This window comes from Ambystoma mexicanum, chromosome 5q (assembly GCF_040938575.1).
Source record: "Ambystoma mexicanum isolate Mex_15411 chromosome 5q, UKY_AmexF1_1, whole genome shotgun sequence".
NCBI lineage: Eukaryota > Metazoa > Chordata > Amphibia > Caudata > Ambystomatidae > Ambystoma > Ambystoma mexicanum.
Genome location: NC_090933.1, coordinates 1,131,030,051 through 1,131,047,502, shown reverse-complemented (window position 1 = coordinate 1,131,047,502; position 17,452 = coordinate 1,131,030,051). Strand labels below are relative to the sequence as shown.

Genomic DNA, 17,452 nt, shown 5'->3' with positions numbered 1-17,452 from the left:
ACTGTCTGCGGGGTAATGCAATCGGCCTCCCACTTTCCCCTCTCACCCTCCTCGAAACCCTTCTGTGATTTCTCGTAGCGTCTCACCTTAGGGTCTGGAAGGACGAGCTCTCCATCCTGCTTCTGATGCAGGGGCGCGTTGGTATCCAGTTACTTCACTGGATTTTCGGATTGGTGAGAACCAAACTTGCTTGGCTTCCAGGTAAGTTTTTGATAAGAGGTTCCCCTTGTGTCCATGCATTAATGTACTAATGCTAGTGTCTTTTTCCCCATAGGGGTGGGCTACGGAATGCCGGGGAACAGGCACCGACCCGAGATGAGAGGTGAAATCCTTGTAGAAATCAGGTAAGTCTCTAATGAGCGTTTTTTGGTAATGTCTTTTTTTTCGCTCATTAACGCTAATGTCTCTTTTTCCCCTTAGGGGCCGGGGTCCGGAAATGCCAGGATGCGGCGCGGACCCGAAATGAAGAGGGAATGAATCAACAGGTAAGTCTTAACATGGAGATTTAGCTTTCCTTATTCCCTTCTCTCTCTCACCTTTTGTTCTGGTCTTTTTCTCCCTAGGCGCTGGCGCATGACTGCGAATCTGGATGATCGCTGCTGAACATGGAGGCGCCCTGTAAAGGTGAGTGGAATGCGGCGCTGCAGCGATCGATGCGATGAGCTTTTAAATTAAAGTCTTCCTTTTCAGGATTGTCGGCGAGATGTCTCCGGGATGCGGTTTTTAGCAGGTAAGGACTTTTCCATCTTCTGTTCTCTTCTTCTCTTCCTTTGCAGGTGATCCAGGATGCTGGCAGGCGTGGCAGAAGTCCGGATGCAGGAGCAGACACGGTGAGCGTCCAGCTGCTAGATGCAGAATACCGCGAAGCACGTGTGGCTGTTCGGGTGGGGTTTAAATAGCCTTGGAAGAAGTTCCAGGTATGTATCCTTCCTCCAATCAGGTATGTATCCTTCCCCGACCACGCCCGGATGGTAAATTCGTCCCACAGGTAAAGTAGTTCCTTTCAGGCCTCAAGGAGGCCGGGATCCTGCAGCATGGTCTGCATCAGGTAAGTGCACCCAAGGACTCCCATAATGAGCCTGGCGCCTATGGCGCCAGGACTGATGTCTTTTATGAGCCTGGCGCCATAGGCGCCAGGACACTGTCCAAAGGGCCCCTATATGGGGTTGCTGGGTCCTTCCTTGGGGACTGGATGTCCGCTTTCGGGGACGCAGGGCTTGAACTGGCTCCCCGGGAGCGGGCATCATGACACATCATTACAGAGTGCAATAAAGTCTGTGTCCCGGATGTGAGTGGCGCATTTCACTACTGCTACTACTGATGGGCGGGATAAAGCATACATTAATCTTTCTAGCAATGATGCATGATGCACAGGAGTCCCATCGGCACTCTTGAACCCTCTCCTTCACCATCTGGACAACCCTGAATGTACTGTGGATGAGATGTACGCTGAATCAGATTATATTGTTACTGGACACCCTTATGATGCTTTTATTGCTTCAATCAATGCAGCGAGTTCTACTGCTTGTGTGGAATAATGTGTTGGTAACCTCTAACTGCTAATTCGTACTCCCCCCCGTCTACGAGGCACACTAACGCAGGACCTGAATGACTTTGGCCAGTCTGCTGATCAATCGTTGATGACCCATCATTGAAGAGCAATTCTCCTAATGCCTACTGATTTATCCTGTCTGCCTTGGTGATGAGAGAAGACCTATCCAGTTCGAAGTCGACTATGACGTTAGAATCTCTGCCAATTATCATTTCCCCCTCACTAAAAAACACCATGCTCTTGAGAGCTTGTTTGAAAAATCAATCCTGATGTTCGCTGGGGACATAAAGAGATACAAATGTGGTCAACCTATTATTGAGCATTCCCTTTACCATCAGTAGCCTACCGTCAGGGTCCCTGTATTCTTCCCTCCTGTGAAAGCCAACATCCCTGTAAATCAGTTTTGCCACCCCCTTTCTCTTCACACCTCCCGATGGAAAAAACAAACAGGAATAATGTATTCTTCATATGCCATTATTCGATTGCGATCAAGTGGGGCTCCTGCAAAAATGATACCCCCGCAACCATCCCAACCAGTCTGCGGAGGATAGATTTGCTCTTTGGGGATGAGGGGGGAATTCAGGCCCTGAACATTTAGGGTAATGCAATGTAGGTTAGCCATAATCTCAAGACCCCTGTACATCCTTCTCCTCATTCCTAGTCATGTGATTTAGGTCCCTTAAGCTCCCACCATAGTGTCAGATCTGCCCAACTGAGCTTCGTGTCATGAGTTGTTGTCACTCCAAAAATGGAATGTACACAAAATAAGTTCCAAATGGTTGCAACACAAGAACAAATACCATACTAACCAATATACAACCAGTTTCACAAAAACAGTGTGACTATCAGTAACATTCCTGGGTCGCTATTCCAGGATACCCAATACCTAATGCGCCCCGAACTATTCCACACAACCAGTCCCCTTTGTTTGCCAAGCCACACAAACTCTTTTAGACCATATCCATCCTGCTGCAAACCATGTTACAGTCTCACAATACCCCTTCATGATAGCTGCTCTTGCCTAAAGCCCTGCTCATTCCCTCCACATCTCCAGGTTCTCCTGCACATTTCTCATTATCCCCAACCTCTCCCTTCCCTTATGGTCGATTTCCAGATTCCTCCTCAGTCGTATTCCTGAGGGCCATCTTACTCCTGTTGTGACGTCCATGTCCTTAGCGGGAGAGGCCCATCAAGTATGCATCCCATCCCCACCCACTTTTGGTTTCCTACCCTGTGGGCTTCTCCTGTCTTTCCTCTGCAGGGGTTCAACATCGTACCTCCCAGGCTCTTCACTGTGCATCAGAGTTCTCTTGTTTCTTCCTCTTTTGGCATACTGTCGACCCTGTTGTGGTGGTCATGATTACAAGGGATTCATGTTGCGTGCGCCGACTGGGGATGGTGATGAACTGGGCGCGATGTTGCATTTTCATATGTATCGAGTGTAGTTAATTATGGATGGGATATGATACTTTTAGTGTTCCTGTTTGTCTAGAATGTATACATATTAGCTTGCATGCACAGAAAGATACAATGTTACAACCACCAAATGTAACAAACACGATTCACACATGGGGTGCTTTGAAGTGCATGGAAACTAAGAGTCGGGGTAATGTTTTAATGTACATGCAAAGCAAGGAAGAGGACTGGGTATAGAAAACCGGTATTAAACATACATGCAGATTGGTACAAGTACATGGGGAATTCATGAATCTCAACATAGCAAACTTTTTACAACTTAATAAAAACACAGTATCCAGGGCTGTTTGCAAAATGAACTTTGACTGTTGAGAAACGGATTCTGTGAGGTTTCAGGGGACGGGTGAATAAGTACCTCCACAACCTTTTTGGTCAGCTCAGCTGCAGAAACTGGACATGGGTTTTACGGTCTGATAAATCTCGCAGATGGCAGAGGTATGGGAGCGTGACAAAAGGGGTTTCACTATTTGTTTTGGCTTGGCAATAAAACAAGGGGTGAGTCAATGCCCAAGGCTAATGTAATGGGAAACCAGGACTTTCAATTTTATTTTCAGTTGTACGATGTGCAATAAAGTGGCGGTTATTTAGATTAGAAGTTTCCATTTAAACCAGTGAACTGGGGAATGAAATAGTATTGCTAACTCAAACTATTTACCCCGCCTCCTACATAGTGTTTGAAATATTTAAGCGAACAATGTGCTATTCAAAATTAAGTTTAAAAGGGCTTATGCCAGTTATTGCTAGCAATCAATAATGATGTCATGACGCATCACAAACAAATCCTAAGATTAGATTTTCTACACATGAGCTGTACAATCACATATGGGGGTTGGATTGTAATAAGTATCTGGGAGTGTTTAAACTGTTGCAAAAATGTATCTAAAATGTCAAGTGATGTGGTTTGTTGATACTTGGGTTAGTTTGGTCCAACACCACCATCCAACTGCTCCCCGGATAATTGTACAATAAACTTGCTTCATGTACAAAACCACTTGTTCTTCAAGTGGTGGGCTAGCTTGGGCTAAGGTGATTGAAGGGCCAGCCCTTACAACTCTCATGCTCGAGCATCAGTTGGAATGCAAAGGCCCATCTGTATCTTATGTCTTTCTCCTGCAGCCAGGTTGTGACTGCTCGGAGGCTCTTCTGGTTTGCTAATGTCGACTGGTCCAGTTCTTGAAATAGGAGGAGCAAGGCCTGCCGAAATACAATTGTCTTGGCTCCCGTGGTGGCCGTCATAATCTCTTCCTTGGTCTTAAAGAGAGAGGCCCTCATCAGCACATCCAGAGGAGCCCCCTTTTTTCTGAAGTGCACCCTATGAGTGCGATCCAAAGGTAGATCGGCTATGCCAGGGAGGCGTACCACATGATGGAAGATATATTGTACGTATCGCTCTAGTTCTGAGTCCTGTATCTGCCTTTGTTTTCCCCAAATTCAAATATTTCTCAGTGACATTTTTTCTAGATCTTGTTTCATAAGCAGGGACAGAAATCGTTTTTCCAATTTCTGGATCTTGTCACCCATCTCTCCTTACTCATATCTTTGCTCACAAAACTTATCTTTAAGGTCACACAATCCTCTCCCGACTGCTCTGACTTGCATCAGCGCCCTATTACAGCGTCTGACTCCCTGCTCTGGCGCACGAGTGGTGAGATAATCATCTTAATAAGGTGCTGCAGCACCCTGTTAAATGCGCCTGAGGCCTTCTGCCACCATTGAAAACATTTGGCGCCTCCAACCCCCCCTCCAATTGACCAGGGGCGTGGCGGGCACTAAATTGTTCCTTTTCTGCCAAGGGCGCTGCCACCACTAAGGCTGGCACCGTCTGCAGCCTCTTACCGGAATCCTCTTAACTCTCCTCTATCCTCATAAGCTGGGTTCCCAGCATCCACCCGGCTCCACTCCGCTCTCGCACATGGGGCTCCTGCCACGGCGGGCTCCGCCCCAGCCTCATCCTGAACGGCTGCTGGACCTCCCTCACCTTCTCCGTTAGCACCACCATCCTCCCGGAGCAGACTCTCCCTCACTGCATGTCAACCGCAGTGGGCCAGTCCTCCAGATGCTGTCCGGGCGTGGAGCCACACACCAGCCCCGGTCTCACTCTGTCTGCATTCAGTGATTGGCAGATTCAGAGGCCCAGGGTCAATCCTCTAGTGTCACGACAGACCAACCCGTCCACAGGCCTTTGTTGCGCAGCTGCTTTCCACTCTATGGACCTTCTCCGCTGCTGTCTTGCCTCCAACAGCCGCCCGCCCTCTTCAGTCACCAGGTGGCTTTGCACCTGAGAGGCTCTCCACCACAAATCAGCGGCTTTCACATATCTGATAGCCGCCAGGCTCCACTATGCAGTTTGCAATTAGGGGGACTGTTGCCCCATGGGGGTTGGCTTGCCCTCGGGTCAGGGTGAACGGCTTTGGGACAAGGGCTGATCCGGAGCTCACAGAAGCACGCCTGCCATGCTTCACCGCTTGATCAGGCCCCTCGCTGGTCTTATTTCACTACATCAATTTTTTTGAAAATAATGCTCAACTACTCAAGTACTACTAACATTTCAGGATTCCTGCTGTGCTGCTTCTTGTGTTTGATCCTTCTACCCATTTTCCACTTATCTGGGTGTGTGCGCTATTGTCTTACTTAAATATGGTTTCGAAAAGGTTGAAAGCAATAATTGCTAACCATTGCTTTTACCATCTGCTGATGTATATTAAAATCATTGTCTTTTTTTTTGCTAGGTACTATTCTATGTTAAGCATTCATATGACTTAGGACATCGATGACTGTTAAATTATGGACAGTGCACAAGATATAGAGCTATTTAAATAAAAAACAAAGTCGATATGCCAAGAACCATCAAATTGGTAAATAGGAACATATGCTTTTTTATGTGCCACATAATGAAAAGCAGTAGTAGCATGCACTATGTTAAACATAAGTTATTATTAACAGATTACACTTGCAAATTGGTCAAACTAAAGGAGGCACTTAATTAGGTTAGTCTGATTGCAAAGCATTCAAGGAATATAGAATAAAATACAATAAACGGGTTTAAAAATGCGAGTGATTTGCATATTTCTGCCTTGCTTACTAAAATGAGTACCTTCAGGTTTAAGTGACCTTTCATTTGAACATATGCATAGCACTTAACAAAATTAGTTTTTTGCGGCTCAACTAAAAGCAGTAACAAGACACAAACTCACAGACGCTGATAGACGATTCTTTGCTTATCATCATAGTTTTACCATCATCTTGCTGCTTGCCATGCCTATTGCACACATTTTACTGCCAAATATGACCTAAGAGCAGTCATTCATGGAGATTAGCAGCTGGGTACAAGAAAATAAGTGGAAGACTGACTAGACAGTACCTTGCTAACATGCTCCAAGAAACATGGAACAGATATCATCTGACTGAGGAAGTTCAGGTAAGCTGCAACGAGAGCCATGATGGCACAGCGATGGAACATTGGTAGGTTATCCTCATTAATGATGGCCAGATCCTTGAACAGAGAAAAAAACATGTGTCAGGTCAACAAAAGTTTCTGTAAGAGTTCCATGCATTTATTCATTTAGGCATTCACATCAGTTAATGTCACCACTTCACATGAGCTTTCAAAAAATAGTTTCAAGCTTGGCAGAGCATGAAGAAAAGTCTAAGATAGGGTGGTATAATCTTAGCATTTCTAAATGAAGTTTTATTTTAAACGGATAAAGTGCAGCCAAGACTCAAAGGTATTGAGAGTTGTACAGATATTTTTCATCAATATAAAATATCACAAAATTAGATCTCGATAGAAATATATAAAATCCTCATATAAAACTTCAAATGAGTCAGGATATTATAATTATTTCTTATCGAACACCACCACAATAAAACTTGAGTATAACAACGTAAAGAATATAGATATTTGGGCAATTTGAAGACATAAAAGCAAATGCGAATAAAAGCATGATAATGAGAAAGCATCATCAATAACCTGGTGGATGTGCCAGAGTGAACCGAGATGTCTTCCGAGGTGCAGCCTTGTCCCCCCAGCAATGGCTACGTTTGCCTCTGGTTTGGTTTTGAGCAGATGTTAGATATGGGAGAGGTTTTCTAAAACTGGTTTGGAAAATGCAGTGAGGTGAGAGTTACAGGGAATAGGTCTGCTAGCTTGATTGTTAATTGTAAAAGTGTCAAAGCAATCTGGTCGGAGCAAGATTATGAAGCTATTGGGCAGCACTGAATGGCATTTCATTACTGCAATGGCTATTGAGCTGAAACATGAATCTAAGGATACTAATGCTATTAAGCCGATTAGTTGGATTGCGTGAGGGTTGAATTATAAGCCAGCAAGAAATGTTCTGCACCTCACCTTCTAAAAAATCCTTCAGCCGACCCCTCGTGTATGGCAACTACCGCCCTATCTCTACTACACATATCCTTGGGAAACTCCTGGAGAAGTTGATCTTCCCCCAACTGACCCAACACACTAAGCGTGTTGGTTGTTTACATGACCATCAATCTGGATTGCAAGCATCCAGATGCACAGAAACTGCTCTTCCGAAAATCCGTGAAGAATTGCTCGCAAATCCTGACTCAAACTCTCCTGCTGTTCTCATTCTGCTTGACCCCTCTTGCGCAGTTGACAGGGTAAACCATTCTATCCTCCTAAAGTGGCTCCAAGATACTATTGGTATCTCAGACCAGGCACTGCATTGGTTGACCTCCTTCCTCACTGACCATCCTTCCCAGGTGCTTCTGGGCTCCTTCTTCTGCACCACCACTCTCTCTACATGTGGTGTTCCCCAGGGCTCTATCCTCACGACTAGGCTTTTCAGCATCTACCTAGCACCTCTTGCTCACCTGATCTCTGCCTTCTCTCCTCATTTCCAGTGTTACGTGGATGACGCACAGCTCAAGCTCCCCTCTTCCTCCTCTATCATCCCTGACTGTCTGCTATTCAGTCTTGGTGCACCTCCAATAATCTCTGTCTTAATGCCAGTAAGACAGATTCTTCCTATCGGGACACCTGCTCCCAGTCTCCCTCCTGCACTCTGGCCACCCTCCTTGGGCTCACCTTCCTCTCATTCCTCTGAGGCCAGAAATCTTGGGGTCATCTTTGACTCCTCTCTCTCCTTTACTCCTCAAATCCTGCCCAGAAGGCACACTTTCAACTTCACCTCTTTAGAGGCTTTCCTCACCTTCCCCCCAGAAGCTCAACGTCACTAGATCTCTAGTCCTCTCCAGGCTGGATTACTGTAACAGCCTCTTCCTCAACCTGCTGTCACGATCCATGCCCCTGACGCCCTCAGGTATAACAGCCGCCTGGCAGTAGTGGGGCTAAAGCCCTTCACACTGGACCCAAGGGCCTTAAAACTCCATCAGAAACATACATGGAGTCAGTCCTGGCACCTTTGGCGCCAGGCTCATTATCAGGAATAAAGCAATACCAGTTTTGGCCCTTAATCCAACATGGAGGCCTATTACACAGCTCAGTTCTTTAGGACCAAGCCATGTGGTCTAGTGCTTTGGGTGTGGCTGGGCCGGGAACTACTTGGCCTGAAACTACTTTACCTGGGCTATTTAAACCACACCCAAACAGCAGAACATGCTTTGCATTATTCTGCACTCCTGCAGCGTAACGCTCATGGTGTCCTGCTTCTGCTCATCTGCTTCTCCTGCGGCCCGATCCTGAAGCCCAAGATCTGGATTCCATTAATAACCTGAAAGAACAAGAACAGCATTAGCGAGCAAGAACACTTACCTGTGAAGTAACCGGTCTTGAATCCATCCTGCGCTTCGCTTACCTCGCCCATCTCCGGAGTTCGCAGCAACTGCAAAGGTAAAGAAACAAGGTAAGCATTAATAACAATTCTTACCTGGGCAAGCAGCGAGTCCTGGCGGCACCCTGCGCTTCTCTTACCTCGCCCATCTCCGGGTTTCACCGCAACCTGCAAGGGAGAAGGAACAAGGTCAGCATTAACAAAGCACTTACCTGGGCAAGCAGCGCTTCGATCGCGCATCACTACGGATCCTCACTGAAACCTGTACAAAAAGGGAAGAGAACACAGGTTAGCAATTAACACCAATAAACAGCGAAGCACTCCACGCATCATTAACTCACTGTGGTCTTCGCCATCTGCGCGGCAACTCCGAGATCGCAACGATCCCTGTGAAAACAAAGAGAGACATTGTTAGGGAACAGCGTAGTGGAGCAAGACACCGAGAAGACAGAGAAAACGGAGGGAAAGAAAGACAGAATAAAGACGGAAAAGACATTATAACTCACCTGGAAGACAGCAAGCAGAGTCGGAGTCACAGCCGTTCTGGACCCGACATAAGGGTACACGGACCAGTGAAGCAACTAGGTCCAGGGAACGCCGGCACTAACCACGCGCTCCTGCACAGAGACGCAGGGCGGAGAGTTCAACGCACAAAAACCTAAGGGGAGCAATAACCCCAAGGGAGGGGATTTGGACCAGAGGGAGGTGGGAGTCCTCCCATCACAGAACCAGTATCTTAACCCTCCATTCTCCTGTTGTAGGCGCTACCCAACGTCTGGCACATAACCAAGCAGAGAGGGGTCCGGGATAGCACTTAGACCTTCATCCAGTATCGTGTGGTGCTCCCGTGGATACCAGGTGAGTGTAACACTGTTACGCTCACCTGGCTCCCACAGAGTCGTCGATCGGAACTGGACAGCTGCAGTCTCTACCAATGTGACGGGTAGGGCCGAGATGACGGACTGGACTGGCCCCCCTAGCTTTGTTTGCTTGGCCCGTAGGAATATTCTTCTGTAAATGGAGAAAGGGAATTAACCACCCGTGGAGTTGAGCGTAAATCTCCCCACCCCCGCTGTTCTCCCCACAGATCACCTTTGATGTCCCCTCTTATAGTCTCACCTGATGGTTTGAAAAGATGAGCTCTCCATCCTGCATTGAGCGCAGGGGCGCGTTGATAACCAGTTGCTTCACTGGCTCTAAGGAATTGGTGAGTTCCAGAACAATATTGACTCGGAGATTCCCGGCAAGATGCCGTAAGTATAAAGTTCATAAGAGTTCAAATGCCTGACTTCCACTCTTGTCCGATTCCTTGCAGGTTGCAGCTTGACCCTAATGAAGAGTTCCTCGTGGCAACCGGTAGTATTCTGGTAAGGATTTGTATTTTCCGACACAGCTCGATAAAATAATGTCAATATAAAACCTGTTGCTTTCTCCCTTATTCACGCGCTGAGAGAAAGTATGAAGCCTTGGGGAATAATACCTCCGGCGGTAAAATCAGGTAAGTCTATTGTGGTGAGGAGGGTTCCCCTTGTTAGTCCCTTTGTTTCACCTTGCTGTCCTTTTGTTTCCCCTTAGGGGCTGGGGTTTGGCGAAGATGCAGTGGAAGCTGCGCCGACCCGTGAAGAGGAATAGTACCCCCGGTGGTAAAATCAGGTAAGTCTATGGGGGGTAACTAATATTCCTCTGTGTATTCCCTTGGCTCACCTTGCTGTTCTTGTCCTCTCCTTAAGTGCCAGAATGTAGCGGGAACATGCAGGAGAATGCGGTGGAATGTGAAGATGCTGCGAAGGCCTGTGAGTTCAGCACGGCGCTGCAGCAGGCGAGGCGACGCGCATAAATAGCTTCTTTCTTCCAGCTCGAAGGCGCGATGGATCGGGAATTCAGGTAAGGATCAAAGGTATTTCTCTTGTTCTAACCTTTTCTCCTTCTTTCTCCCTTTTTCTAGGAGCTCCAAACTCGAGGCGGGCGTCGCAGAAGGCTGGATGCAGACTTGCAGGCACGGTGAGCGTTACGCTGCTGGATGCAGAATAACGCGAAGCGTGTGCTGCTCTTCGGGCGTGGTTTAAATAGCCTCCAAAGTAGTCCCAGTTAAGTATTCCTCCCCAGCCCCGCCCAAGTAAAAAATAGTCCATAAGTAAAGTAGTCCCTTCCAAGCCTCTTTTGGCTTGGAGCTCTTGCAGCATGGTCTGCATCAGGTAAGTTTTAATCTATGAGCCTGGCGCCTATGGCCTATGGCGCCAGGACTGACTCTCCATATGAGCCTGGCGGCATAGGCGCCAGGACTGGACCCAAATAGCCCCTAGCAGGGGTTGTTGGGCTTGCTTAGGATAACTTGATGCCTGCTTCCGGGGTTGCTGGACTTGGTCTGGGTCCCCAGGGGTCGGCATCATAACAAACACCTGCCTCTTTCTTCGCTCCATCCTCTTCAACTATTCCAGAATAGGGCTGCAAGACTTATCCTTGGCGTCAAGCCTTGGACCGTATCTCCCCAGCTCTAAAATCTCTCCACTGGCTCCCGGTTGTTGCAAGGGTCACATTCAAGAACCTTTGCATCATCCACAAGGCTGTCTGGGGCCGGGACCACGTTACATGCAGCTCTCTCTTACACGTTCCTTTATGTTTGATGTCCTGAGGAGAATGGCATTCCAGGGGTACTACCAACAGGCATTCACAGTTGCAGTACTTGAAACCTGTCGGTAGAGTCACTGTGGAGGGTCCTTGGTTGTTGAGGTTCCTGGTGGGACATGGAACTAGGTGGGGGGTGCCAACTGTCCCAACTTGCTGTTCACGCTAGCATTAAAGCCACTGCCAATCCTCAATAGAGAGAAGCACTCACATCAGGGCCTCACGATGGGCGTTTGCAGAACCACTGTATAACTCTCTGAGGGTGATCATCAATAGTATACGAAAAATCCAAATACCAATCTCCTCTCAATCACCTAAGATGTTAAACAGTATGGGAATATGAGGATTTGTCTGGGCTGTACGTAAACGTGTCCAAATAACCTTGTTCAAAAGCACAGTATGTCTATCGAGGGTATGTGATTATCGCTGGGATACAATAACTGTCACTTACCAAGGCATTCCTACTGTGGCAAATGCAACTGTGCTCCTTGAATTTAATCAGTAACTTGAGGTGTTAGAGCAGAAAATCAAAAAGATTGTCAATTCTTCCCATGGTGACTTTCGGCAGGATTTCCTTAATAAAGAAGGTAGCACTTACGAAATGTCTGTATTTATTCTCCAATATTCCTGTATGGACTGCATGTCTTTGTTTACCAGATTGCATTCCATCCTGATCCGTTTTTTAGTTTAACCGATCTGTTCCCAAAATCAGCTAGGACACATTTGACCAGACAATTCTCACAAAGGTGTCATCACAAAGGAAATTATGACATAACGACAAACATGGAATAAACGTGTGCTTCATATCCCGCCTCCCTCTCTCCCGCCCCGATCCCCCCAGGACGCCCCTGTGTTGAGTTGGTGGTGGTTAACAGTTGGTTCTGTACAGTCTGGGGTGTATGCCCGCATGATTCCGTTGGGGTCTGGGGTTGCGTCTCTTGAGGAGTCGCTGTTTCCTGTGGACAACAAGTAAGCGATGTATGGTCCCCATATGTCGGGTGGTCGAGCGTGTAGGGGTAATAGCTTGATGAAGTTTGATTCAGTGTCCTGACAGTAAGCTATGTCTTTCAACCACTGCTGTACGGTTGGTGTGGGTCCTTTTCCCCATGACATTGCGATTCTGCTGCGTGCCAATAGTAGCAGCAACCCTCCTAGTTTGCGTGATGAGATGGGGAAGTGTTTGGTGAGTCCCAGGAGTGTGATCTTGGGGTCGGGTTCTATGGGCATGCTTACCATTGCGGCTGTCTTTTCCAGTGTCATTTCCCAGAATTGTTGCATTGATGGGCAGGACCATGCAAGGTGGAGGAAGTCTGCTGATGGCGCACCGCAGCGACTGCACAGTGAGGGGGTCGATGGGTGGATTCTAGCGGGGGTGTGGTACGCTTGGTGAATACATTTTAGGTGTATCAGTTTGTATATTGTATTTAGCGATACTTGGAGTTTGTGCTAGAATGTATTCCCATTCTTCATCTGGTATCGCGATCTGGAGGGTCCTTTCCCATCTCGTTTTAGGTGTTGTCGGGTTCGGGGCTGTTTCTGTTAGTAGTGATTTGTATAGCATCGAGACTAGTTTGCCCTCCCCTTGTGATTGGATGACCCAGTGTAGCAATTGCCATGTTGCGGGCTGTTGCGGGAATGAACCTGGTCTGAATATTACATTTCAACGCAACTCTTTTCCATATTGCTATGGTGGAGAGGACCGTGTTTAGGGTGTTGTGTGGGGTGTGTGTCCGGCCAAAGATGGCTGCTCTGAGCAGGTTGGGGGATGCAAGAGCTCGCTGCAGCTGAACATGGGGACCAACACATTGCGTGGTGTACCAATGACCCAGGAATTGGGCTTGAGCTGCCCAGTAATAGCGTTCTACGTCCGGGAGTGCCATTCTGCATTTTTTTTACTGGTTGGCTAAGGGCTATATAGGCGATTCTGGCTGGTTTGCCCACCCAGAGAAGTTCCAGGATTATGCTCCTCATGTGTTGGAGATGTTTTTGAGGTACCAGTAGGGGGAGATTTATAAAGAGATAGAGGAGTTTGGGGAGTATTACCTTTTTTACTATCGACACCCGGCCCCATAGGGTGAGTGGCAGTGATTTCCATCTGTCAACTTTCGCCTGTAGTGTTTGGATTACTTTACCATAATTGACTTGGAAAAGGGTTTGGTGGTCTCTGCCCATTTGGATACCTAAATAGCAAACATTCAAGTGTTCCCATTTGAAACCAAAGTCATCTTGGAATTCTTGGGTCTCTGGGGTGAGTGGGAATATAAATGACTTGCTGTGGTTAATCTTTAAACCGGAGAAGTTGCTGAATTGTATTATATCCCGTATTACTGGATTCAGCTTTGTTGTTGGGTTACATATGTAGAGGGTGATGCCATCTGCATACAGGGAGATTATTAATTTGTGGGGACCAAAGGTCAGGCCTCCGTGTATGTGTCTGGCTCGAAGGTCTGAGGCGAGTGGTTCCATCACTAGAGCAAAGAGCAAGGCGGATACTGGGCATCCTTGTCTCATTCCTCATTAGAGGTCTATTGCCGACGATCTGGTTTTCCCTAGGATGATGTGTGAGCGGGGTTGATTAAACAGGAGGGCAGTTAGCTGAAGGAATCTCTTTCCCAGGCCCATTCGTTGGAGGATCTCAAAGAGAAAGGGCCATTCAATGGAGTCGAAGGCCTTCTCGGCGTCTAGGAAGACCGCCACCGCTTTGTGAGAGGGGTCTAGTGCCACCATGACCCCGAACATGCGTCTAATACCGAATGTTGTGTTGCGGCCTGGTACAAATCCGGCTTGGTCTGCGAGCACCAGTGCGGGCATCAGGGGAATGAGTCTGGAGGGCAGGATTTTGGCTAATATTTTATTGTCCAGGTTAATCAGTGATATTGGTCGCATTCTTCTGGAGGCTTGTTGGCTTTGTGTAGTAGTATCATGTTTGCCTCTCGGAGGGTCGGGGGTAGTGATCCGGACTCTAGTGCCTCCTCGAAGACTGGCAGCAGTAGTGGGGCGAGGATGGGTGCGAAAGCTTTGTAGAACTCGCCTATTAGCCCGTCGGGACCGGGCGCCTTAGTGCTTGGTAGGTCCTTAATGGCCTGGAGGATCTCCTCTTAAGTGATGGGTGCGTTTAGGGGTTCCCTTAGCATGGCTTCCACCCAGTACAGTTCTATATTAGCTAGGTAGCGAGCCAGTTCCTCCTGTGTGGCGGTGAAGTTGGTCCTGTATAGCTTTTGATAATAGGTGCGGAATGTTTCAGCTATTTCCCCATCAGTGTGCACTAGGGTGCCCTGAGGATTTTGGATCTGCTCAATCTGTATGGGTTTTCGGTCCGCCGCTATCAACCTCGCGAGGAGGGTGCCTGGCTTCTGCCCCTATCTGTATTGACAGATGCAGTGGCCATGTAATAGGAATTTTAGTTCGCGGTCCGCTGCCGCTCTGAACTTGTCAAGCTCTATCTTCAATGATGCTAGCACATGTGGCTCTGGTGATGTGGCCTGTAAATGCTGGAGCTCTTTCAGGCGGATCTCGCTCGTGGACAGTTCCCGACTAATGAGTTTCAAAATTCTGTGTTCCTTGGTTAAACAGATCCCTCTGACGTAACATTTCAGGGTTTCCCACAGGGTCCCGGCAGATGTCACTGAGTCCCGGTTGATTTCAAGGAAGGCTATGATTTCTGTACGCAGTTCGTCAGCGAATACCTGGTCTTTCAGGGATCCGGGCTTGAATCTCTAACATCTCTTCCCGTTTGATGGGTCCGGTGGGGTACACTCGACAGTGACCGCTGAGTGGTCCGATAGTGATCAAGGCAGTATTTGGCTGTTTGTCCATTGAACCTGACTTGTAATCCAGGCGGGAACTGGTTTTGTGGACCCAGGAGTGGAATGAATAGTCTCGTGACTCGCCGTGTTGGCGTCTACAGATGTCTAACAGATCGTATGCTTTACAGATCTCAAGAACCTGGAGAGCTGTTTTAGAAGTGGTTGTAGACATCGGGTGAGATCTATCCTTCTGTGGGTCAAGTGCAGTGTCCATGTCTCCTGCCCATATGATTGTTGCAGGTCCTGCCTCTCCCAGGTGAGTCATTACCCAGTCGAAGTTGTTGCATCCGTCCGTGTTCGGTCCGTAGGAGTTTATGATGATGAATTCTGTATTTTCCAGGATCCCATGTACCAGAATTGACCTCCCCTCTTCGTCATTTTTGACTGCGAGTAGCTTGAATTTCAAGTATTTATGTATTAGGATTGCCACCCCTCTGGCGTATGTGGAGTATGATGCAAAGTATCTATGACAGCCCCAGTCTGGGGCCCAACGATTCTCTGTTCCGGGGAGGAGGTGAGTTTCTTGAATCAGAGCAATGTCCACTTTGTGTCTCCGGAGGTATTGCGTCATCTTTCTTGTTTTGGTCGGGTTATTGCCCCCTTTAATGTTCCAGGTAGCTAACTTGAATGTTGTAGGTGATTGACTGTTTGATTTGGGGCAAGATGCCGTTCTATCATGTCGGGCCACATCCCTGCGGTGCTGTGCCTGAGTTCTTGCTTTCCCAGGCGAGAGCGCATCCATTGGCGGTGGGGGTCGGGGGGATCGGGGGGTGGCGTGGACCCCTGATAAGCACGTTTCCATAACATTAAACCATTTCCCTCCCAGGCACAGGCAACCCACAAACTTGCCCATCGAATTTTCCCACCCAAAGTCCCGAAACATAACAAAGCTGCGCTTGGGGCGCTAGGGAACTTCCAAGGTCCAGCACACCCTGAGGTCAGGTGTGATTTGTAGAATCCAGGGGAACGTTTTGAAAGGCGCCGAGCGGCCTAATGATGGGCATAGTGGGTAGCATGGTGGGTTTCTGTCCTCACGGTCTCTCCTCTGTGGTCTCGGGTTGCCGACATTTTGTTTGCACCCCATCTTGTCGAGGAATTAATTTTCCTCTTCGGGTGTGTTAAAGAATTGTGATTTGCCGTTGTGTTGAATTTGCAGTTTGGCTGGGTAAAGCATGGAGTATAGCAATTTGTTGTCCTGTAGCAGCGTTTCACTCCGGTGAATGCTCTACATAACGCCTGGACTGATGGGGAGAAGTCGGGAAAGAACTGGAGGTCGTCTCCATCGTGATGTAGTTTCCCTTTCTCCCTTGCAAGGCAAAGATTGTGTCCCGGTCTTTGAAATTGAGCAGTTTTGCTATTATTGGGCGAGGGGCTGTCCCGGGAATGGGCCGGTTGGTGGGGACCCTGTGGGCTCTTTCTACCACAAATATGTTGGACAGTGCGGTGCTTCCGAATATCTCCCTACATAGGTCTTCCACGAAATCTTCCATTTTCCTCATGGTTTGCTGCTCTCTTACTTCAAGGATCCTGATGTTGTTCCGGCGTGATCGCCCTTCTAGGTCCTCCTTTTTGACCATGACGGCTTTCATTTGCGTTTCTAATGTTGCTACCTTGGTGGACATGGAGGACACATTGTCTTCGACATTGGAAATTCGTTGTTCAGCGGTGTCTAGCCTGTACCTGTGTTTGTCTAAGCGATGTTGTAGCTGGTCTACTTTTGTGGACAGGGAATCAAGCTTGCTGTCTATGTTGCCAATCCCCGCTTTTAGTTCGAGAAGGATTTCTCTGATATCAGTGGTTTGAGCTGGGTCGTCATCTAGGGGCATGGACCCTACTGGGCTCTTCTGTCTCTCATTTGCTTTTGGGGTTTTGACTATGGCCCCTGCCTCAAATGTCAGCTTCCTTTGCAGTTTATCTGACTTTCCCATAGTGGTGGTTTCGCTGTGCCTGGGCCACGTGTGCAGGATTAGCTGTAGGTTTTCTCCCCTTAACTGTTTCCTTCCCAGGGGTTGATTCGCAGTGTTTGTGATTTGTGACTCTGCCAAGGTTCCCGTGTCGTGTGGAGCCACCTTAAATGGGGGGGGGTGTCGTCCGCTGTTCTGCTGGCTTTCGCCGGGACCACGGGGGATTTTGTTGTCAATCCTCTTGTGCCTAGCTCCCGAGGGGGTTTTCTGGGTGTCACGGGGGCTCCTGCTTGTTCTAAGCGTATTTTGGGGCCTCCTGGCTGGTGTGTT

At 48.0% G+C, this 17,452-nt stretch overlaps 1 protein-coding gene across 4 annotated transcripts in view; it reads right to left on the bottom strand.

Moving 5' to 3' along the window:
* Positions 1 to 17,452, bottom strand: part of EFR3A (EFR3 homolog A) — a 1,818,520-nt gene that overhangs the window by 449,146 nt on the left and 1,351,922 nt on the right. For all 4 annotated transcript variants that reach the window (XM_069621641.1, XM_069621640.1, XM_069621642.1 and 1 more), the window contains one exon: positions 6,390 to 6,521. In XM_069621641.1, the coding sequence (XP_069477742.1) occupies positions 6,390 to 6,521 (132 nt within the window). The remainder of the gene's footprint in view (positions 1 to 6,389; positions 6,522 to 17,452) is intronic.